At 36.5% G+C, this 24529-nt stretch overlaps 1 protein-coding gene across 1 annotated transcript in view; it reads right to left on the reverse strand.

Moving 5' to 3' along the window:
* WDR64 (WD repeat domain 64) overlaps window positions 1–22457 on the reverse strand; it is an 85341-nt gene extending 62884 nt beyond the window's left edge. Inside the window, exons 1-7 of the mRNA XM_062573039.1 lie at window positions 22310–22457; window positions 21467–21597; window positions 12790–12892; window positions 12166–12269; window positions 8581–8610; window positions 2037–2144; window positions 132–346 (exon numbers count right to left, since the gene is read on the reverse strand). Coding sequence (XP_062429023.1) covers window positions 132–346; window positions 2037–2144; window positions 8581–8610; window positions 12166–12269; window positions 12790–12892; window positions 21467–21597; window positions 22310–22457 — 839 coding nt within the window. The remainder of the gene's footprint in view (window positions 1–131; window positions 347–2036; window positions 2145–8580; window positions 8611–12165; window positions 12270–12789; window positions 12893–21466; window positions 21598–22309) is intronic.
* Between the last annotated feature and the right edge of the window lie 2072 nt (window positions 22458–24529).

Raw genomic sequence — 24529 nt, forward strand, 5'->3', positions numbered from 1 at the left:
TAAAAACTATTTTCTTTATTTATTAGGTGGGGTTAATTTATAAACAAAAGCTAATCCTCCATTCAGGCCACAGAAAACCCAAATTAAAACAAACCTGCCAGACCAATAATATTATATCATAAGCAACCTACATCTTAAAATTTTTGGAGTCCAAGACGTGAAATTGTGATTCTTTTTTGGCTTTAGATTGTTTCAATCCAAAGTCATCACTGGTGACCGTAAGCAGGTTGACATAACCCCCATCATCTCCCATTAGGATGTTATCCTTAGCCAGATGATCTGACGCAGTCACCGTGCAAACACAGAGCAGACCATTTTCCATTGGTTTGATGACAAAGCAATTACTCTGTGAAATAGAGTACAAAAACGTAAATGTGAAATAAGTAATAGCCCTTAAACAGACTGAAATATCACGCTTATCTACTTATATCAGCATCCAAATCTTGTCTTTGGCTTTTCAAAGTCCCTCTGTGATAACTGTTTTCTGGTATTAGAAACTAATGGAAGATGACTGAGTGAAGCTAAAAGAAAGCTTTTAACTTCAAGGATTTAAGCAAGGCTTTATTTCATACACAGCCTGTTGCATTTAAGTGAAGAAAAATTAATTACAAATTTTAGGGAGATTTCACCATACTAAGTGATATGGTATGTTTAGTAAGAGAGTACAAGGCATCCTGCTCAAAATAAAATGCTGTCTAACAAGAAAATGTGAAATAGTAGAATTATAGAATTGTTCAAGCCGTAAAATGCAGCAGAAACACATACCAAGGAATTATACTAGAGTGTTGTTTAGTAACATAGCCTGAGAATACCAAGTGTGCTTATATGGGTAGCTGTCTGGGTTTTCAGGAACTGAGACAGAGAGAATGAATATAAGTGCAAGCCATTGTGGTATTGTGCTAGACTGAGAAGGCCTGGGAAGAGAATTTCGAGTCATTCGTAATCCACTGTATTGCTTCTACTGCCTGCCTCCACCTGTTACTTGACCAAAGCATCCTTGCCAACCTGAACTGGCAACTTTTCACATGACATAGTAATTAATTGCTTCACGGTTCTCTCTGTATCACATGGTTCTCTGAGTACCACAACTCAGGAAGTAAAAGAACAAAAGGGATGCAGGGAAGCAGGTAGCACAGGAATGGTGAAGAGAGACAGCACAGCTATACCACTGTCTGTGTATTATTCCTGTTGTCTTGAAAGGTAACTGCTCCTGTTCAGCCACAGGACAGGTTCAACTCTCATTGATATAATGACTGGGAAAAAGCTCCATGAGAACACGTTTTTGAGCCTTCCTTTTGAGGAGTCCCGTAGAGTTAACAGAAGGACTTCCATTGATTTGTATCAGAGCTTGGGAACAGGTCTTTGAATATTAACAGAACAAAGAAAAAATTCTAAGGATTGATCTTATTGTAAAAATATTCAGTTTTCTTCAATTCATTTTCTCAGCCACCTCAGAATGGCTGAAGAAAGCCATCAGAACAGGAGGAAAAAGCCAAGGCATGGAGCAGAAATTCTTGGCATTCAGAAAAATTTCAACTGTTAGAACATACACTGTAAATATTAAGATGCTTTTGCTCTTGGAAAGCCCTGAACAAAATGTAGGATATGAAGAAAGATTTTCTTTAATTTGAGAAGTTACCCCAAAGGAGTGTATGTTAAATTCCATTCAAGCACCTGTCCCCTGATTCTCAAACAATAGATTCCGATATATGTATACAGCTGCACACACATTAGATACACATGCTCACACATATGCATTAGATATACATACATAGAAACACAAATTGCTTTGGGGGTTTGTTACAGAATAGGACAAGCTTTTCATTTTTTCAAAAAGTTTTTAGTCAAAAAAATACTATTTTGTGTATAAGGAGTATTCCTTCCATAGTATGAATTCCACTGTTTCACTGAGTTTCTATAAAGACAAATTTAAGGACTGCAACTCACTGGACGAAAGAAATGTGACTGTATGCTGAAAACAAAGAGAACTCTTTCTCAGGCTTCTTCTTTAACCTTTGCCTGATCCAACATACTACCTGACTCCCTTTTGATTTATAGTCCCAGACGATGACTGTCCTTTCAGTGACAGCCACGACACGTTTCAGCTGAATTAGGAAGTCACATCCAGTGACCCAAGCGGTATCCTGGTGGAAAATAAAAAGGGTAGCTAAAGAAGACTTTTCTATGTAAATTTATACCCTTCCCTATAATTAAAATACATATTACAAATCATTTCCACACAGAGTTCCATGTATTCTTCATTAGTGGCTGCTCAATCCCCAGTTAAGATGAATGATCCATTTGCCCCAGCCCTAGCTAATGGAAGCAAGTGTTCTAACTCTAGGAGTAGCTCATACCTGAAGTTATAGAGGTTCCAGGTTGAACCTCTGTTATCAATTGCTCACCTCAGATATGTGGGTGTTGCTTAGGAGAGGACACAAAACACATATTGTTAGCTGAACTGTGATAACCCTCTGAATAAGCACTCTGACAGAGAATAGCAAACTTAAGTTAAAAGGTATTAGCTTGTACATCCATGGTGAAGTAAATTAAATTGCTACACTGGTGCACTTTAGTTCAAAATTAAAGAAAGTTCAAGGCAGTAAAAAATCCAGCTTTTGGAATGAATGTTAATGAAGATAAGTAATTCATCTCTTGCACAAAATAATTTAAATATATACTCCTAATAGGTAGATCAAATATTTACAAAGATATAACAGTGCCTTTGCCCACATTCACCCATATGTCAAGTATACCAACTATTATGGTATGGTCTCAATGTAAAATGTATTTTTTGCAGAGCATAAGATTAAGGACTCAACTTCACTACTATGTTGGCCACGATTTTGTTTTCTGTTGAAACATAAGTGGCTGTTTGATTTTTTTTCCCCAAAATGTAATGCATGGTCCTAAAATGAGAGTGGGATTGAAAAGGAGTATGTTCCATTTCATTTCCATTTCTGAAAGTTTTTAAAATCTCATTTCAGAAATCTCATTTCACAGGTTATTATATTCATACTTTTTCATATTACTGTATTAGGTTCATGTATTGTAATACAGCATATTTTCTGCTATAACTGCAATGCCACAATTATTTATTATTTTAAAATAATTCAGAATATCTATAAAATAACACTAAGTAAAACACCTTATCTTTTCTTCTAACTTAAATTTACAAAAGAAACAGTCTGACACAGACTCACACAACACAGTTTTCATAGTTCTTCAAGCATGTTCTATCTACCTACAATCTCTAAAATGTAGTAGTTCCAGTAGGAGCATTTGGGAAGCAGCTAAAACAGGGATTTATGTTGCCTAAAAAACAATCTTCATTCATAAAGGGAGTTAGGAAGCAAAAAGCAAAAGACTAAGACTATGGTAGAAGACTAAGTCTAAGAAGGCAACTGCCGATGCTCCTACTTTTATTTCTATTGTTGTACACAATATTAATTTTGCTGCTTTTTTAAAGGATCTGAAATCCTGACAGAGTGGTGGGAACAAATACTCTTTATTGCAGGATAAAACTTAATTCCTTCCTAATGACCTGTGGGCAAGCATTAATCCATTTATAAGGATTTCTTATGTTGCTTTCTATGGTAGACAAGTGGAAAACAGTCCTGTGGAAGCTATTGGGATTGTTCAGAAACTCTTACGGAAGACGTTTTTATCTATGGCTTTTTAGGATCCTTACAGTAATGCCAGGTAACAATGACTAATCAGTGTGAAAAAGCTGGTTTTACATTTGTAAATAAACTACTATTTTGTAGTGCTGGTTTGTGATTACATAGTCAAAGTAAAGGAGCTGCATCTTGCAAAGTTTTAAGAGGCTATCACACATAGTGAGATGATATGGAGGTAAAAAGAAGACCAAAATCAAGTAGAAAGGAGAATCTTTGCAATTCCTGACTGCTCATAGAAGAAGTCTGAGGGACAGATGTCCGCTTGCTTTTTTTTGTATGTGTTGTAGTTGAATACTAGACAGTAAAACAGCCCTGATGAAAGGACTTTGAATATTGGTATCTAAGGCTTTATTTCATATCTTTACCTAGACATACATCTAAGAATCTCAGGTATTACTTTGAAACAGTAAAACAAAACAAATCACATTACAGGACAGTGATATGGGAAGACACAGCTAGCCATTATTTACAGACTAAATGTCTTGCTCCCCTGAGAAGTTCTGTCCCCCATAGATGCTCTCATGGTAACTAAATCTTCCCAAATCAGTCAGTATGCCTTGAAAGTATATGGCTTGTCAAGTCTCACCCAGTTTGGAGAAACAGCTCAGTTAAAGTGTGAGAACAGGATAAGGTAGAGTAGAAGAAAGTGAGATGTCTGTTAACAGTTAAGGAAGAATGAATGTGAAAGGTAAGAGTCTAGCCTGGCAGCTCAAAGGAAATGCCTTCATGATACTTAAACTTCTTTTAAGTATTTTAGTGAAGGGCTACTATTCTGATTTCTCATACCGAGGATCAAATTCAAATACATTTAGAGCATAAGGTGGAATAAAAATAGCTGTATCATTCTTGGTGTGCACAGGATCTTCTCTCAGGGCACAGTTTACTAATTCTGACAGGAATTAAGCTGAGATGTGAACCCTTTTCACAGCACAGAGTTACTGAAGAGAGAAAGCTAGATCCAACTCACAGGTCTCTCGGCTTCAGTAGTCCCCACTATAAAATCTAAACCAAGGGGAAACTACAAAATGAGATGTCAGCTTAAAGAGCTTTGCAATAAATACATAAATAAAAAAAAATGTATTCTGGCATAGTATTTTTTGGCCTGCTGGCTGACATTTATAGCTAACTTTCACCTAAGAAACTTCTAAAAGTTGGTAAAGAAAGCCATGATTTCCTGTAGCACAGACACAGCTTAAATTTTAAGTGGTCTGACCTGCAGCAAATTTCAAAACAAGATGCTGAAATAAAACTTAAGCTACATGAACATATTCTGCATGAAAACCACTTTCTGAGCCAGCAGATGCAAGCAGTATTTAGACTGAATTCAGCTGAGCTACCAGAGCCTACAACTTGAAGATATTGGAAGCACATCTCCAGTTCATCAACAGTATTCCTGAACAAAACCACACAGGGAAACTGAGAAATATGCATCAGGGGATAAGATTATTTGCCTTGGAAATATCAAGAGCAACAACATGAACAGAAAGACCAACTACCTGCAAACAGCTTGATTTTTAGAACAGTCTTTAGAACAATCTATGTGGACTGAGTGGACTGATAAAAAGAATTTTAGATTTGTTCTGAATTGTTATATGAGATATTTAAGACATATGTATACAAACACACATATATGTATGTGTGCCTGTGTGTTTCAAAGAACAAACAATTTTCATGAAAAGATACGGGCTTCTGCACAATTACCAAAGGATACATGGCAGGGAGAACGCAGTAAACAGAAGAATTTATGAAATCGTTTCTCTAGTAAAAACTTAAATCTCTATCTCTTCTTAGTTTACACATCTGTACTATTTATTCTCTCTTTCTTGATGAAAGAAAGACATGCGCTTAGTAGCGCATTTATCTTTGCTATGCCCCTGCTCATTTTACGCTGAAATTCCCAACTAAGAGTTTTCTGTAATGCTTAAAATAGACAAGCATACTACCTAGAGCAACAGGAAATTGTCTTGTTCAGATTCAGCTCAAGAATACAAAGCAAAAACTTTCAATGTTCCAGCTTCTCCCAATTTTGAACACTATAAATATGTGTGGGTACCATTAGCAAAAGTTATATTACAAATGTGAAAACAATTCTCTACGGTTTTACCTAAACATTAACTAATTGGTATAACTGGGAACAGAACATAGGTCTGCTTCATCTCAGCTTCCCCATTTCTTACAACTTACTGCTTCAGCAAGACAAATACGGTTAACACTGTGAGTTTTGCTTAGCTAAGACCATGGAAACAGTGTGCTGTCTGCACTGTGCTGATATTAAGGCATCCAGAGCTTTGTAAATAAGAGGATTTTGCTCAGGTAGCAATAATTTGTATCTGTATACTGCTACAAATTCAGGACAGCTTGCAGATAAAGTGACAATCTAGTATTCTTTATAGAACAGGTAGTTGATGAACATCACTTACTTCTCTTACTTTTTGTTGTTTATAGAACAACTTTTTTTTTTTATCTTTTTACCATGAATAGTCCAAAACTAGAGAGCCTAATTTAAAGAAGCATTGACTTGAGAGCACAAGTGAATTCAGAAGAAAAGTAGAAGGCTGTGTTTCCACAGTTGGAAGGCAAAAATGGTTTACCTTTTTGATTTGTTGTCTTGAATTACAGCAGCACCTGCTAGCCTCTTCTAAAAACATTACAAAGCTAAAGAGAGTACATCTTCATCTATTTCTTAGAGGCAAATAAAAAAATTCGTAATTCTGATATCAAAAAAAAAGTAGAAAAAGAAACACGAGATCACCAAATTCTGTTAAGTCTTTCATACACAGGGCCAAAAAAATTTCATCAGGTTGTGGCATGAGTTTCTCTTTTCTCTTCATTAACCCTCAGCTCTCTAGTCAATTAAATGTTCCTGAGAGGCCAAGGATTTTTCCCTGACTTTACCCTGTGGTGGGGATTGTCATGCACAGCAGCAATAATCCCAGCCTTCACTGAAGGAGGAGGAATGCAAACTCTTTCTAAGCTCCTTTTCCCTTTGGCAGAGAGAAGGCTGATTAAGTGAAAGCACCTCAGCTGGGAAAGGATGAGAGGGAGGGACAGGGGAAAGAGGACAGCACATTACAAAAAAGACAGCAGATCAGACTTGGCCACACAGACTGGTACAGAGCTGAACAGAAGTCCACACTGGCAGATAATGCAGCAGCACACCAGTTTTGGTATGGTAGCCTTTTGGAATCATGATCCTACCATAATCCTGAGAGATATCATCATATAAAATAGATCCTCTTTTCACACTTTTTATGGTAGAGGTGCTCCAATGTCCTTCAACGTTCCTAATGCTGCCCTGGCTGTCACAGCGAAAGGACCTCCTCATCCTCTGATGAATAATTCTAAGATTAGTGCTAAGTGCCAGTTTCCACAAGAGGAACTATCAGCCACCTACTGCCCACTGCAGCATCAGGCTGGTGTCCAGCCTTCTTCCCCTTGGTGTTTCCAACGAGTACCATCAAACCTTGTTCTGATCCTATCTTTGCACATTTGGACTCAGTTGTTCCTGCAAGCGAGGCAGCAGCAAACTATTAAAATCCACTCTTTCTGTGACACAGCAGTTGGAGAAGCTCTAACCTGATTCTATTCAAAGTTTTCAAAAGTCATTAGGTCCAAGAACATTGATTTCAGTTCACTCCTTGTAGAGTGCCAGAGAGAAATATCAGCTGTACTTATTGGAAATGACTTGTTCCCTCCTCACAGGCCTATATGCTCATTTCCATGCTAACATTTTTCTAAACAGAAGCAAATAATCTTCCTACAGGTTACTAGCAATATGGAAAAGTTATTGCATTACCTTAGGAAAAACATGGGTGTAATTTCATGTAATGATTTGATATAGACTACCCTTTCCTAAACAACATTTTCCAGAAGTGCTACATCTAATAAAGAGTCAAATAATTGGTTGTTCCTACTTCCTGTTCACTGGACATTTTACCAAATCACATTCAAACTTATTTTTACTGCATCCTTCAGCACAATACTTGGGTCAAAAGGATTTTGTGGCACATGCCAAACTAAGGAAATAATTTTAAAAGTCTTGTTCTGAGTATGAAGTTCTCTCACATTTGAGACTTGGCACAGGCAAGCATTTGGTCAGTCACTTACTGACAGATGTGCTATAAACAGTGTGACCGCTTCTTGGCTGAGCCTACTTTGATATCTGCACAAAATGAGAAACAATATAGGAATACAGCATATGAAGTTAGGACAGTACCTGAGTTCAAAGTAGCAGATGGTACAAACCATAAGTGGTTTTCCACAGTTTAACCTAACCAGGTTGCAAAGGTCAGACCGTTTTTACTTACTGTTCAGTCACATAGTTCACTTAGATACCTCTCTGCATTGAACGCAGTGAATGCACTGCCCCCGCACAAGCCACAAGCACTGACTTTTAGGGCAATAGGCCACATAGTTTTTTAAGACTTACAACAGTTCCCTTGTCTGCAGGTCATCTGAAGGAAGCTTATTACCTAAAATCTGCAGTGATACTCCCAAGGTAAAGATGAACTATAAAAATACATACACGTAGCTGGCCAATCTAACTAGCAACATGTAGAACTGTTTTTTCCACTAGCAGATTTACAATCTTTTTTTCCTTATTTAATTTTCACAGTCACAAATTAAGAAGAAAAAAATCCTTGAAAGGTGATGGGTGAAGGACAATTTGGTAGAAAAACAACATTTACCAGATGAAAGAAATCAAATTACCTGAATGTTTCTACAATTGAAAGGAAAAAATTGAACTTGTCTGATGTATGGCACCCTATGCAAAATTATGCAGCAGTTTCAGGGACAGGAGTAACATTAGAATGACGTTCAGTTTCTACTTAATTCCCTTTAGTACCTGCTGATTTTTAATTCAAATCATTATCTAATAGAAGAAGGAAAATGAACTTACTTTAACATGGGTGGTTGCCAGAACCCTCATCTGGAAAAAAAAAAAAAAAAAAAAAAAAAAAAAGTTGTAGCAGTAACTAGTTGGCAATTAATTTAAAAGTCTGAACACAGTCAGGTCACCTGTATCACTGGCAAAACAGAACAATAGCATGCAACAGAAAGAGCTGGCTGTGAAACCTTCCAGGAAAGATCTTCCAGAAAGCAATAGTTTCAGCTCTTCAAGAAGAGATAGTACTGGTTTGGGGTTAGAGTTCATCTTTTAGCTTGCTGACTGTATGTTCCTCTATTTCTATTGCCCTAGAGGTAAAATGAGGAACTTTAATCATCTCATTCTCTCATGGTTGCTGTTTCATGGGTTTTTTGTTTTTTGTTTTTTAATTTGGAGAAGTTATAGTGAGCAAAGTAAATACAAATACCTATTTTTATAGTGGAGTACAGGATCAGAGTTCTCCTGATGGAAGTATGTTTCTAACAGTCCTTCATAGCTAGAACAGCTTCACCTCCTGTGAGAGTTAGGATGTGGTATAAACAACCCAAGCTAATGCTGGCCCAAATGCCCTGTCCACTAGTGCCAGCAAAATACCAGGTACAGACAATATCTTAGGTTCAAAAGAGGAATGTCTATGTTGGTACCTCACATTTCACCGAAGTTTAGTAAGTGGTAGACAGCATAACACGCATCGCTAGAACTAATAGGTTTAAAATTTCCCCCCCACCCAAGCTCCCACAGCTGCTCTTTCACTTCCATGTGCAACTACCCATCATTAGTAATAATGTATCAGTGGTTCTCAACCACACCCCAGCAAGTTCATATTTTATAAACTGAGAAGTTGGGGTCAAGTTCTTCCTTCCTGTGTAAGTGTGATACTCAGTATCCATAATGGGCACTTAAGCAGAGTACTGTTAAATAAACAACATTATCTATAGCAACATTAACTAGTACCTGCACAGAGAACTTTTTTTTAAGGCTTCCTACTCCAAAAGCTCTTTTGAGAGGATGAAGGCAGAGTCCTTGCCTGGGGTCCTAAGGAGGGTAACTATCTGGCTTATGTTCTAGAATAAGCAGCAAATGGTTGGTAATGTAGAGTGCTTCACACAGATATTGAAGCATATTAAATCCCCATTTGTTGCAAAAGGTAATATTTGGCCCTCAAATACAGAACCCACTGTTTTAGAAATAAATAAATATTTCTTTGCCATCACTTCAATTTCTAATAGCTGCAGGTATGCAAGAAGACATAGGAGCTCTTGTCACAGCAATTAAGCTTTGCAAAAGCCTGCAAGCTCTCTTTTAGACAATAATTAGATACGATAGTAATTCACATAGTGGTTGATGGAAGGCTGTCACAGATGAACTAAGAGATGGTCTTGAAAGCTATCCTGATATAGCCAGTCTAGCTCAAACATTCTGAATGCCAGCTAACATGATGGATACTAATTATTTGCTAGAAATAATCTGATTAACTCTTATTTAACTGTAGTATAATAGTTAAGCTGTGTGATGGCTTGCATCCTCTTTATTGTTCCTATTTTTATTTGTAAATTTGGGTGGGTCTTTTTTTGCAGTTTTTAATTATTCTCAGTTTCTAGTGCAATGTATCCCCCCCCAAAAAAATCCCACCTTATGAAAGTTGTCAACTGTGATGATTCCAGGGATATAACATAGCCAATAACCATTAAGAAGACTGTCAAGTTAGATTTGAATATCCAGTTGATCTTGTGAAAAGTTTGGTCATGAACGAAGGCACATGAACAGAATTTGGCCCATCCTCTTTCCCCACATGTATGCTTTTCACCAGTCAAATGACCCAGAAGTGGCAAAATTCAAATCTGTATTATATTAGATTGACTAACTGTATTAGAAAAATATCTATTCGTGTAAATGGAACACACTGACTTCTATCTGATATACATGCATCCAAGAACACTGTATGTTTAACAATCTGTGCTTTAAAAATGCAAAAAATATACAAAAATAAGCCTCTCTGTCTAGCTGTCAATACACTGCTCCTGAACTCATATTCTGGTGCCTCTAGCTAAAACACATGACCCACTAAGAATCAACTTCAGGGCAAGCATCTTCATATTCCCTTGCCAATAAGCTGCAAAGCTGAACTAGAGGAAACAACTCTAACTAAAATTTTAAGGCCAGGTCTCTTTAAATCCTTGGCCTCTGGGAGAAGAATGATGTAAAAATGCCAGCTCTGTATTTGGCTTCATGATGTGAAGTTATCTTCTAGTAACAGGATTCAATTGATTACAATGCTAAAGAACGAGATTTTTCTCTTGCTTGCACCAGGGTACATCAAAGTAACTTTAACAAAGTCAAAAGCGTTTTGCTAAGATCAGCTAAGATCAGGGTCACTTCATGACTAAATGACTGCTGTATTGCGTTAGTCATTTTCAGAACAGACTGTTTTAGCAGTGGGATTTAAGGTCTCTAACGCACTGCCTTAAAGCAGCTGGGTGTAGAATCATTTACACTGTAGTCACTGATGTCAGAGTGACATCAGTCTGGGCTATGAGAAGGCAGCAACTCAGAACTTCAGAATGGCAGGGGGTGGGTAGAAAGCTATTTTTAACATTACACTTTGTGGAATTATTTCTTCTAGCTACCTAAGAAGGATAATGCTTTGGAGGACAGAGAACGAGGCTTTCAAATAAATTATTTCAGTCATTACCAAAGCCTCAGCATTGTTGGGTTTTTTAATCACCCACAGGAATCCTTTATTGCCTTACAAACTTCTGTCATGAGCATTATGTACTAATTAGTTGAAACCTTTGGCAAGCCTTATTGCTGCTTTAAAACTTGATTGCATTGTTTAAAACAATTTTAATAAACTGGCTGTATTAAAATTGCAGAAACTTAAAGTGCTAATGAGCATAGGTGTGTGAGGTACCTCATATCATATGTAGAAGTACATTCCTCTAAACAGTAATATAAAAATCTGAGACTCATATACAAATTCTACTTTAATACTCTCTCGTGTTTGAACTCCTACTTAAAATGGTACAGCTCTCATTACAATTCATTGATGAGAGCAGTGACTGTGAAGCAGTCATGCAGACTTGCCATAAAATTTGAGATTGGCAAGCTTCAAGATTTTATTGTAGTAAATAATTGTTCTTTGTAAATCTCTGAAAAATATTTTTTCCATTCTAGATATCCTCAGTAGCTGTATAAAATAGTTAATTCTCTAGTTTCCACTATATATGCAAAAGTAAATTGCACAGGCCAAAAGAATATTTTATTTTAAAGAAAAGTTTTTAGAAAAAGAGATAGCGTTATTTTCTATTCAGCTGGTATCTAATAAGAATCCTTTTTTTAATAAGAATTTTTTTCTACTTACTAGCAAGTTTTATGGCCTGTTCAATAGGTTTATAATTTAAAATAACATATATTTCTCTTCATACCTAAAAATATAGTTAAAGTTATCAATTAAAAGAAGTTACATATACATACATATTTTTAACAAGGTAGTTTGCACTCTAGATCTCTATTCACTCACTTCACAAATATTCCACTACTTTTCATTATTCCACTATTTAGTGGAATAATGAAAACGTTAGTATGAGTCAGAATTACCTGGTTGTTAAAAACAGTTAGCACTCCTTTCTGAGATGATGTTACTGTGAAATCCAGATGGGGGACCTTCACTATACCCTTAATCACATCTCGTCTCTTGACACCTATCAATGACACAACATTACTGTTCATCTCACAAATACAGAAAAAATAAACAAGCAAAACCAAAATGTCAAGAACAGTTTCTCTTCCTGAAATATGCATTGGTACCAAGTTCAAGGCAGTAATGCATAGTGTCGTAAATTATCCTATACTTGATTTAAATAATCATACTGCATTTTTTAATGTAATTAATACACTGTGGATGTTTTGGTTCTTTCCACAATGTTTAAGAACAATAGAGAAAGGCAAAGAAGAACTGCATAACTAAATAGTCTGAGTCAGACAACACCGCAATTTCAAAATAATTTAAGGAAATGGAGAATGGAGCAAGGCAGCAGTGGAATGCTCAGACACAACAAAGTTAGTAAACAAGCTATCTGACGGAACACATGGGAAGAACTATCATGAATAATAAGCAAAGGCAGCTACGTGATCCTATCACTGCACTTTCAATAAAGTGTGCATCACACAGCATTAAACAGACTGAAATTGTTCTTTTAGATATGAGATGAAACATGTCACCTGCGTGAGTGATCTGCTGTTTTTGGGATACGAGGAAAACTGTGTTTTCTTCATTCAGCTGGGAAGAAATGGCATCACTTTCGACTATGAAATAGCCAAAAATCTAAACAAAACAAAACAGAGCAGAGCAAAACTTATAACTACTTCTGGAATATATGTTTACATGTATAAAATCAAATATTTATCTGACATTTTAATTATTATTTCATATTATTTGTATATGAAATATATTCATATTATATTTCCTAGTGTTATTTCCCTTGATCATTAGCTATTGATATGACTTTAGATTGCAGAGATCTGCTGGTCAGGCACAATCTTCCTTCAGAGTTTGGAAGGAAGCCAGCATACACAGGAGGTTCTAGAAATAATAATAATAAAAAAATCCAACTCATAAAGCTGCTAATACAACTTTGGTTTGTCATCATTGTAAACAATCATCTTGAATTTCTTTTTTACAGTTTTGCCTATTTGTGCTTCCTATTAAGGACCTTAGCTAGAAGGAAAAACAGTAAAAGGCAGACAAAGATTGCATTAGATTCACAAACTGAGAGACTCAAAGCAGCATAGCGGTTAACTTATACAGCAGAAGAACTTCTCCTTTAAGGTACCTAGATTCCTTTTTGCCTGAAAAAAAAGAAAACCCTGAAAACAAATTCCATTCTTAAAATTCTTTTTCAATACTCTCCCTAGGCCTTGAAATGCTTCATTTATAGTTTATGATCCCAAGATAGTGGATTCAGATGGGCAGCTCATTTCTATTCTGGGGTGTTGAAATACTTTAGCTAAAATGCTTTCCAGTCTTCATATTCTGGGCCCAAGAGCAGGACAGCCATTTCCTCACGAAATGATTTCAATCCCACTCAGCTGAACAGATTTTTTTTCTTCTCCTCTCTCATACTGTGGCTATTACAAATATTCACTTTCTCTCTTATGTTCTGAAAACAAAGCCCAATTGGATGCAAAAGAAAACTTTGTTCTTTTTTCTAGTTCAACGTTTTTCACAATATACAACAAGATCCCTTTTTCCTCTTTTCTGGGTAATTCAGATATATAGCTCATCAAAAAATATTCTGCATATTCTTACATGACAACATTATTCTTCAGCTTCACTTCACAGTTCTATCCGATCATATGCACAATTATCACACATCATCTGTTAATATATCATCAGTTATAGCCCCTTACATTCCTCCTCCTAGTTTCTCGTAGCATCATCTTGTTTTTCTATCTTGCATCCATACTCAGATCAGAATTCTAGAGGTACACTCCTTCTGCAACATCATATATTGACACAGTATTCACTTGATATGCCAAAAGTAATAACGCTAGTAATTCCTATATAGGAATTCTTTTCTGTGTTTCAGTATTTCTACAGCTAATTCTCATTGTTTTAAGTTATATCTGAATTCCCCAGTTATTTCTATGTAACTTGTAGTACTATGTAAAATGATTCTGAAAAAACTCATGTAGCTAGAGCATTATAACGATGTTTCCCAAAACATTAAGGATATGGTGTTTTTACTATCGTCACTTAACATTCTTGTAGCAGTTTTCCACTAATGATATATATAAAGACAGCATTCACTTTTTCCAAGCAGTGGAAAGCTTTTTCCCTTCTGGGAAATAAGTTCTTGGTGAGAGGACTTTTCTTTATGATACGGTGAGTTGCTATCATGTCACTCCTGAGAACAGATAGGATTGCTGGAGGCAGCAGCTGGGCTAGGCCAATAGCTGCCCTGAAGCCAAGAGAGGTAGATATCTCCCAGTGAGGCCCCAGGCATGCCCTGCCTCCCATACACATGAGACAATGTTAGATCTGATCTTTCGCTTCTGCTCACCTGGTAGAATGCTGCCCATAGAAAACCTTCTTGAAAAACCCTCAGAGCTGCCTAGGTGGCTTCTGTCTCTCCAGCATGGAGACAGGCAATTCAATCATGCCCCATAATGACTACAAGAGGCTGACAAAGATCATAAAAGATGAGGCAAAATGCAATTTACACATTTTTAAAAAAATAGAGCTTTATTTAAAAATAGAGCTTTCAAAGTGCCAGCTAGATTCAGGAAGAGTAGAAGAGGTCTGCTCCAAGACTTCTCCAAGCCATTGACAAATGACACCTATAAGACTGTCCAGAACAGGTCTTCTTTGGAGCTATCTTATTATAATTGAAAATCACTTCAATGTTTTTTTAACAAAAATGTGTCATTTGAGTATGGGTAGACTGTTGTGGAGACCGCCAGAAATTTAGGAAATCCTTGAAAATGGAACTACAGGGCTGTCAGTATCTGCAAAAGAGAAGCATCAGAAAGAGAAAGGAATAGAAACACACTAGGTCATGATCTTTTAGATCATGGAAATATATCCTAGAGCTATTGTCAAGATAAAAGAGGCCAGAAACGGATTGGTAGATTTGGAAACTGTAGATTTGTGATAGCATGAAGAGAAGAGCAAAGGGTCAAGGATGTACTTCTGGGAAGGGGGAGCGAGACAGAAATGACAAAAGAAAAACAGCAAAGGAGCAAAGTGACATATATGCCTCTTCCCCGATTTTCAAGACCGAAGGCATGCTCAGCAGTGCAAAGAGCAGCAGGGGAATTTCAGAAGAACAGGGATGAAACACAGTCCTCGTAGAAAAAGCTTGTTAGAAAATTGGGGCACAGACAGCAGAAACTATGATGGGTATTTATGATCATACTGAAAGTAGCTGTTATCAATGATCCATTTGAAAAATTGAAGTGATTAAAAAGAAGTCAAAGTAAGAAGTCAAAGATTAGAAGAATGAATATAACAAATATGGGAGGCATATCTGTTTCCATTTTACCAGTTCAGAATGAATTTGTTTTCTAGGGTTTCTTTTTGTTTGTTTGTTTTCAAAAAAATAAAAGGCTCAGTTTTAAAGGAATGAAAAAGCTAAGGAGAATGAGAAAGAAGCAAGTGGCACTTAGACTGATCAAATGTTAAATAGGGTTAACTTTAAAAAATAAAATGAAATAAAAATGAGAAGGACTGCAAATGCTGGAGGAAGGAAAAAAAAAAAAAAAAAAAAAAAAAAAAAGCTGTGATCCTTACCAGCAACAAAATGCATGCATCTTTATACATCTTTGAGTATCAGAAGGTAAAACAAGAGATGAGGAGACTTTAGATAGGAATGATCTCTTATAGACATTGCCACTCCAAGGAAAGAAGGAATAGGGAAAATATTCAGATGAATGCAAGGCCTAAAGTGGAAAGACCAGAAAGATAGAGGCAATGCCTAGCAAAGATGGCAAAAAGGATAAATTGCAGCTACAGTCATAAGCCTATGACATGGAAGAATAGAAAACACAGGTTTCATTCCATGCATAACCATCTCACTCCAGGACTACCTAAATCATACTGAAACTGCAAATTTTGCTGGAGAAAGAAAATAAAAATGACCCATCACTATTTAATATGTAGGATACAAACCAATACCATTTTGTTTTATTAGAACCAATTCAGATAAGCCTAGCAATATCCATTTTGGTCTAATCATTTCAGATACGATGTTACCACGATTACAGCAGATCTAAACCTGATGTTCAAGTTATAGTTGATGTAAGTTGGGCTCAGACAACAATCAGGTGAACAATGCAAAAATTATTCTGCTTTAATATATGCTAAATCCTAAGAATTATAGGAGTCAGTGGTTTGCTTAATTCAGTTCTCATCTCCTTCTTTATATTCAGACTACCTGTAAAACAAATCTTATCCTTTTGTCCTGAAGAGAGCTTAGATGTATAAAGTGTTCCATAGTGTATAGATAGCTTCTAATGCATATCAACATCAGATTTCTCAGTAAACAGGAAGAAAACAAAAAAGTGAAAAACTCACTGAAGCTTTTCAATGCACTATCACACTTCAAACTGTACTGGATAAGGCTGGGTCTAGGTAAAGATATCAAAGTTGGACTGAAGCTGATTCAAATGCTCTGCTTTCTTATCATTCATAATTGCATTATTATTTGCACCATGCACCAGCTTCTAGTTATTTCATGTTAAATACTGTATTTTCTTAGTGTATCTTTACATTTGGGGGCAAAGGAGAAAATAAAGTAAGAAAATAGAATAATACTTTATACAGAATTCTTTTGAACAGAGAAATAATTAATATTTCTATTTCACTCCCTACAGTAGTCCACACAGTCTGTCATCCATCTCCTACATGTAATGCCTGTTGTGGGATGCCAGAGATTCCATCAAATATCACTCACACACTTCTGTTTTTCAAGGATGTTTGTACATAGGGTATTTTGAAAGGCTGGAGTGAGTCTGCTCATACTTGGTAACATCTGAGGAATGCTCACAGAAAGGATTCAGAGGAATTCTATCCCAGGCACATCCCACACAAACACAGATTTCATGAGGAAACTAAAGGGACTTCACCTCTTTTATTAGACCCTGTACTGTGCTTGTTAGCTGTCAATTCCATAGTATGTCCATGGCTTCTTTTCAGCTTCCTAGTTCATATTCTGGACAGCCATCATCAGGGAAATGTTGCACAGCAGGGCTGTAGCTGCCCCCTTCAACAGTAGGGCCCAAACTGTGGTCAGCCCACATCCCTGGCCTACTAGAAAAAGGAGAAACTATATCCTACCTTCTTCCATTCACAAGGGACTGCCTATTGTACTGTTTTAGAGATGCTGAAATATGGTCATTTAGACTAGTAGTTCTGTATAACACAGTCCTTTCTAGAACAGAGTAAGGACCTAGACATGAACTGCAGGAGAACACTCAAACAGTAGGTGCTACATTTTGGGGAGCAGGAATTCTCCAGAACTCTTTCTACTGCTCTCAACAGTTCTCTTGCTCATCCTAGGGACATACGCAGAGCGCTATAATACCACACTGAGCTCCATATCCTGGTGAACTGAAATGCCTGACCACGCGCAGCAGGTTAAGAGTCCTCTTTGCCTTTTGATATTGGGGTTGTACTCTCTTACCGTCATCATAATTCTTCTAGGAATTTCAGAGAAAACTTTGATAAAACTGTTTGCAATTAGAGATGCTTTAAACAAAAAAGCTGTATTTTCTGGATAGCTTAGACTGAAATTTTTGATTTCCTTACGGATGTTTTGATTAAAAATCCTTAAAATAAAAGCAAATTCAGAGTGAAATAACTGAAAACAGAAAGAAAAACAGAAAGAAAAAGAAATACTTTCTGTAAAATCTTTGTTCAGGCTAAAGCTGTTTTGGCGGATGGATGAAGCAGTTTGACAAAAGCATGTCAATTGTATCGACTGAATAGTTTTCCTTTTCATTCTGAGTTTGTCTCCTGCAGACATTTCTTCCTAAGAACACCATACTGCTATAGCAGTATCCAGTCAGTCGAAGTCTTGATCATTTAACTATCCTGAACATGGATTGGCTAATGAAGAAACATTCTATGACATTTCCAAGTTTCTTTGCTTCTTTAGTTCCTTTAGTTTCCCTGTTCATAAAGATGCTGAGTACACTAGCTGTTACTACCCATTCTGGTGCTTAATAATGCTAAAAATATTGTACCTCAAATCGTATTTCTTCCAGTTGTCATAAAGGGAGAGTGCATAAGAGACTGAGCATTTTACAGTTTTATCTAACATCCATGAGTAACAATAGTTGACATTTCTATTTTCCATATAGTCTTTTACAACATTACTTAAGCATATGATTAACTCAGACAATGTTCCCAGAAATTAGAAATAATCTTCAAATCCAGGTAACTAGTCTGACTGTATTGGAAACTCAGGTCAGGTTTTGGAGTAAAAGATATTCACTCCACTAATAAACAGATCTTCCTTCAGTTATCCTATTAGCTAATAGATCTAAACATAATTTGCTACTGTTCTACTTTCCTGAATGAGGGGTTGGCTCATTCTGACAGTCACCAGGAATTCAAGAGTTTTTCCAGTGGGTCCCTTCTTCATACCCATAGAGAACATCTTACTCTCTACAGGATAAGTATCAAGCTTGCCACAGCTACACAAGAGATTATGCCATCTCCCTCTCCTCTCCACAGCAAGACGTTTGAAGAAGTTTGAATCATACAAGAATTTGACTACTGTTACAATGAAGCAAGAACATCGGCACATCTGATGGCAGCCGGCTATTGCCCAAGAACGAAGCTTGAGCATCATGTACCAGCAATTCTGGAAAGGACTTTTTTCTGGTTTTTTTTAGATCGTTTCAAAGAAAAGTTGAGTAAAGCCTAGTAAGAATAGGATTTCACATTTAAGTATCCTCTCATTCTGAAAGAGGAAGTAATGAAGAAAGGTGACATGCAAGCAGTTGACATGCAAAGATACAGATTTTAAATTTAGCTCTCAGTAGTTGAACTTAATAACAAAAGGATTGATGTGGCCTGAACTTTTATCTGATAAAGAGACTTTATAGGCAAATTCAGCAGCAGATAGTTAAGTGATGTTTAAGTTCTCTTCAGCTAACTATTTCACAGATTTCCCCCAAACACTATTAGAAGAAAATCTTTAATGTCTGACCTAAGCAAGTTTGGAGGCAATACGATACCACAAGTAAAAACAATGTTAAGAGAGGTATTAGTCAGAAATGCTACCATATAGAAACTTATTAAATTGAATGGATTGAACACACTGCTCTCAGAGTGGTGTTAGGAATTTACTTTGAATTAATCTTGATAATGTGTAAAGAACAGGAGAGAAGTATCTTCAAGCTTTACAAAAGCAACATGATGTTCCACTGTAAAGTAAAATGGAAATACGCTAATGAATTTATAGTTCATATCACTTGGTAATACTTTGCCTTTTGGTATACATTCAGTCCAACAAGGACTTGCCATATACACAATGTCATCTTGGCCGTCACAGGGAAGTCACTGTGTGCTAGAAGTTATGTCTTGTCTGTACAATTCTGCACAATTCTGTATATTGCCAGAAGCTGAGAAGAGTAAACCAGAGAGATTTACAATTTCAAACTTGCCTCAGTCACGTACTCTTTTCCCAAAGATTTGCTATTTATCACCGTTAGAGACAGAAAAAATGGATTACATGGATCTCACCCACCTACAGAGTCAAAGAATACCTGTGTAATTCTCCAGTTACAAAACTCTACTAAAATGTTGCCATGCCTATAGTTTTTTTGCATTTAAGGACAAATTTATCCTTGATACATATTTAAAGAAAGGAAGAATTTCTCATAGCCTAGCTAAAGATAGACTCATCCTCAAGGCACAAATTGCATACTAGAGTCATAAGAGACTTTGTGTTTTGTCAAGATGCCTGAGGCCAATGTATATCAGTGAAACAATTCAGGAGAATCCCTGGACATACTGACTTTGGCCCTCAAACACCACCCTCCAGATCCAGCTGCCTTGTTAGCAATCTAATATACCAAACTTTGCTTGAGGATAAGCAGTTCTGGTAGATAGCTCAGTGCTCTTTCTCAAAACAAGCAGGAAAAACATGATTTTATTCAGTTGTGCTGTTCTTTAATATGAATCCATGTGCATCCACATAACAGGCTCATAGAATTTGGTTCAGAGAGAACAAGGGCCAAGTTTCTCAACTCACATAAATCAGCATATCATAATTAAATGTTTAAGACTTTTGATAAGCAAGCTCAGCTGATGTACCGCACAGATAGGGGTAGGAAGGGAAAGAAAAGCAGTTCCCCTACCAATAAAAATGTATTTTACTAGCACAGTATGAGCAAATCTTACTCCTAGAAACCTGCCACAATTAGCAGCATGGATTCTTCTATGAGTTAAGCTGTTTTGTATGATACATTTAGAAGTCTGGGATCAGCTGGAGATAGTCAGCAGAAAATCCAGTACAGGAAGCTTGTAGAGACAACTCTGTCATTTTCAAAATACCCATTTATTTACTCACACGAAGGAAGAGAGGAAAGGCAGGGCTCAGCAAAACTCTGCCATACTTCATCATTCACTGACCTGACGGCCCAGATGAGCAAGTGAAATAGGGTAGGGACACCTCTGGGGACATTTTCATATTTACGAGTTCCACTTATACTGAAGACACATCTTTAATGTTGAAGTTTCACATTCTGGATTTCTTCACTAGGAGCACAGGGTTTTTCTTTTTAAAATAACATTAATAATAGCTAGAAAGAGCTAAATTTTAAAGTGTTAACCCCTTCAGTTCTCAACTCACTGATGAAAGCACATCAGCACTTACCAGAATGGATATCACCATTTATATTCCATATGAAAAAATCCAAAGGACAGATTTTACCCCCCTCTCATCAATTTTCTGTGATAGAAACCTACATTTAATGAATAAGTGGATGCATGCAAATTTTTATGCTGTTCACTATCAGACTATAAATAAACATGGAACCCTTTTCTTTCCCAGCTTGTTAAAATTGAACATTGCTTCTTAAATAGGACCACACAGTAACACGTAAGATACTCTAAGCTAGTTCTTTACTTTTTGTCTAGATCAACCAAAACAAAACTTTTAATGTAATTTTCTAACCTCAAAGGCAGATCTATCTTCATTATCACTTGGCTTTTAGTAGAAGAATGATGGACAGAATAAATAATAACACTAGAGTGCACCATTATGCCATGGAAAGATAACAGATACATGAACAACATGCATAATCAGCAGCTAAATACTGGTATCTTTTAAGATTCTAGTTAATTGCTTTTATAAAATAAAATAAACAAAATAAAATAAATCCTTACCTCACACCATTCTGTCTTCGCATCAAGGTTGCTGCTAATCTTCCTGAAAAAGGCCTTAACATTATAATCCTTTATTTCTGGACCAAAAAGTGCTTGTACAGTTTCATAGAACTTATCATAGTTTATCTCATCTGAATGGAAGGAACAATATCCACAGAGTCAAAAACTGGCAAGCTATAGCTTTTTTCTTAATCTCCTCGAACTCCTGTTCCCTCTCTCCTTCTACATCACTAGCATGCAAGTTCCTTCTCCTCATACTGTATTCATTAAAGCACTTTGCCAAAAAATTACAGAGTCTTACTTTCAAAATCACCTGATTTGCAATGAATGGCAAGAAATAGAGATAAAATAAAAGCCAGAAAATTTTCAGCTTTTCTTTCTTCCCTTACTCTTACCCTACAATTCTGGTTTGTTGATATGAAACCAAAAAATGTCCTGGGATAAAGCTGATCCTTTCATGTAGTAACAGCCATTTGCATTAAAAAGAAAAAAACTCACCCTGATTATTTACAATAAAGAAGCTGGATTTACATAATTCATTGGCTTTGTGCTTCTTCAGATCACTAGAAACATAAAGCAAGCTAGAAGTGATAATTTGTATACGTGACAACTCTGTCAATCATGATTTTGTGAACAACTAGCAAAGTATTATAATTTGACCAGAAATCTTAGCAGGAGGTAAAAAGCATTCTCATAGAGCAATCTACCTATTTCCTGTAAAAATCAATAAGTCACTGCCTTGTTTGAACATTAATTTGAGGTCTTTCTTACAGTCTTGTCTCCATGACACCTCTCTCAATTTGAAAATTACACATTGTTCCAATCTGAGACAGTACCTCTTACCATCATCTTTAACATACAGTCCTAATCTCTCCTCTGTCTTCTGGGTTACTTTTTTTTCAACTAGTTGCTGAAACTGTTTCAAAGCATTCTTGAAGTGTGCCACATCAAGAGCAGAGCAACTCTCTTTATCACAATCCTTATCAGACATCCTTCATTAACAGAGGAAAAACAAGGTAAGAGGGAGAGATCTTCTTCTTATAGCCTGGTCCAAGTGTTGTTTTCTGCCCTAAATCTTAAATTCCTACGTAAGTTTGTATGAGGTGCAACTGCATGACAGGAATACCAGGTGCTACATAATAAGGAGGTCAGTCTTGTGCCATCTCCACCTGGCAAACCTTCCAGAGAACAGTTGATGTCACAACCCCCCCTTACATCAGGGAATCCTAACTTGCTGCTGAGCAGGCCTAGGCCACAAACCAGGATCAGTGATAACCTGGCAAACGAGACTTGCTCTTCATGTCTGGTGCAACTGGCAGTCAAACAGGCATGAACTTTTTCATCTCCAGAGCCAGACTAGAGCTACAGAGCTTTAGTCCAGAGATTAAACGGTGGTCTGGGCAAAAGTCAGCTATATTCATGTGTCTCTCTAACAGTTCCTGTTGTGAAAAGGATCAGCATTGAATTTACACCAGGTTCAGTCGCAATCTTAAAGTCAGATATTCCTGTACCAAAGTACTCCAAGAACCTCAGTCCAGTAGTTTTTCTGAGAGCATATTTAAACACCAGCAGGACTAGCTGTTCAGCAAACAAAACTGCAGGTACCATTTTCTTTTAAAAGTGGCAGCCCAGAACACTTACCGACTTATCAAAATTGTTTGGTAAGTTAAGCAGTGTCTTGAGAACAGAAATTTGCCTTGTGAGAGCATCAGTCCCTGTGTTATACTTGTGTTTCCTTTCTACTCTTCCACATCTTAAATTTTTTAAAGAATGGTGGTACCCTAGTGTATCCTACTGAGGAGCTGGAGAAGTGAATTTATTTTCCTCTCTTTGAAACAGAATTAAATCTAAATCTGTTGCCTGAATGAATAGCAAAGCGACTACTGAAGAAGGGGCAAGTACCACTTCTTGTGGGAATATTCTAAAGAATGAAGTTTCATTTATTCTTTGGACAGGGATGATGTAAAAAGTTGTCTTCAAACTGTGTTTCAGTATTGTGATTTTTAAGTGGCTGGAAGCATTTTCCTGAAAAAAAATAGTGCTTGAAAGTGGAAGTTTAAAATTTGTCCCTGTGATCAGTAGTTTTCTATTGACTGGATATCTACAGTTAAAAAAAATAAATGGCTACAAGTGTCACTAATTAGTATGTTAATTACTTTGGATTATGTTATGATCACAGATTCTTTGTATATGGAAGCTAGGGATCTTGCTCAGGGTTCTGGATTCTACTCTACACCTCAGATGTTCAACTTTGAGCTTCTATGATCATTTACTGAATCTGACTCTTTATGCTTGACTATATTTTTGTAAATTGCAAAGACTTACCATTTGCTGACGTGGCAGAGTGAGGCAACATGTTCTACTATCTAATCTAAACAGCTCTGCTCTTTTACTGGTTTTGCCACTTTTTTTTTTTTTTTTTTTTTGGTGACCATATCAAATTACTAAAATATACCTGTAAAACAGGAATGCCATTCCAATCCTGCATTAGTTCCATTAAAGTATTACTAATCTGTATTCATTAATCTCCACACTTTATAACATGTGCCTCATCCACAGTTCTTTTCGTGTTCTTCTCATGTCAATACAATATGCTGTAGTGCATATTAATATGCATCAGATATTAAGTTCTGGTACCCTTGCCATTACTACACTTCTCCCATGTCCGCTGTACATTTACATGAATATTATTGGCGTAATAAACATTACTGAACTATAACTGAAGATGAACAAAATTGTTCATGACATTAGTTATGCTTAAACAAACATGCATTTACATTTGTTCACTGATCTTTCAACTAGTGAAGTCATAATTCACATTCAGTAATATAATCGGGTATTTCCATGATCAACCAAATTCCAAAGTACTTCAGAGAAGTACATTAATGATAATGAGTAGAAGTTGTTATCTTTCGTCATTCCAAAAAAAGTCAGAAAAAAATAGAGCTCTTAGAGAAGTCATAAGAAGTCTTGGTGTCCCACTTTTCATCCCAGTTAAGTTGCATAATCCTAGATTCTTTTAACTTCTTATTCCAGTACAGACATTATTGCTTTATCTAGTGA

This window comes from Rhea pennata, chromosome 3 (genome assembly GCF_028389875.1).
Source record: "Rhea pennata isolate bPtePen1 chromosome 3, bPtePen1.pri, whole genome shotgun sequence".
NCBI classification, from domain to species: domain Eukaryota; kingdom Metazoa; phylum Chordata; class Aves; order Rheiformes; family Rheidae; genus Rhea; species Rhea pennata.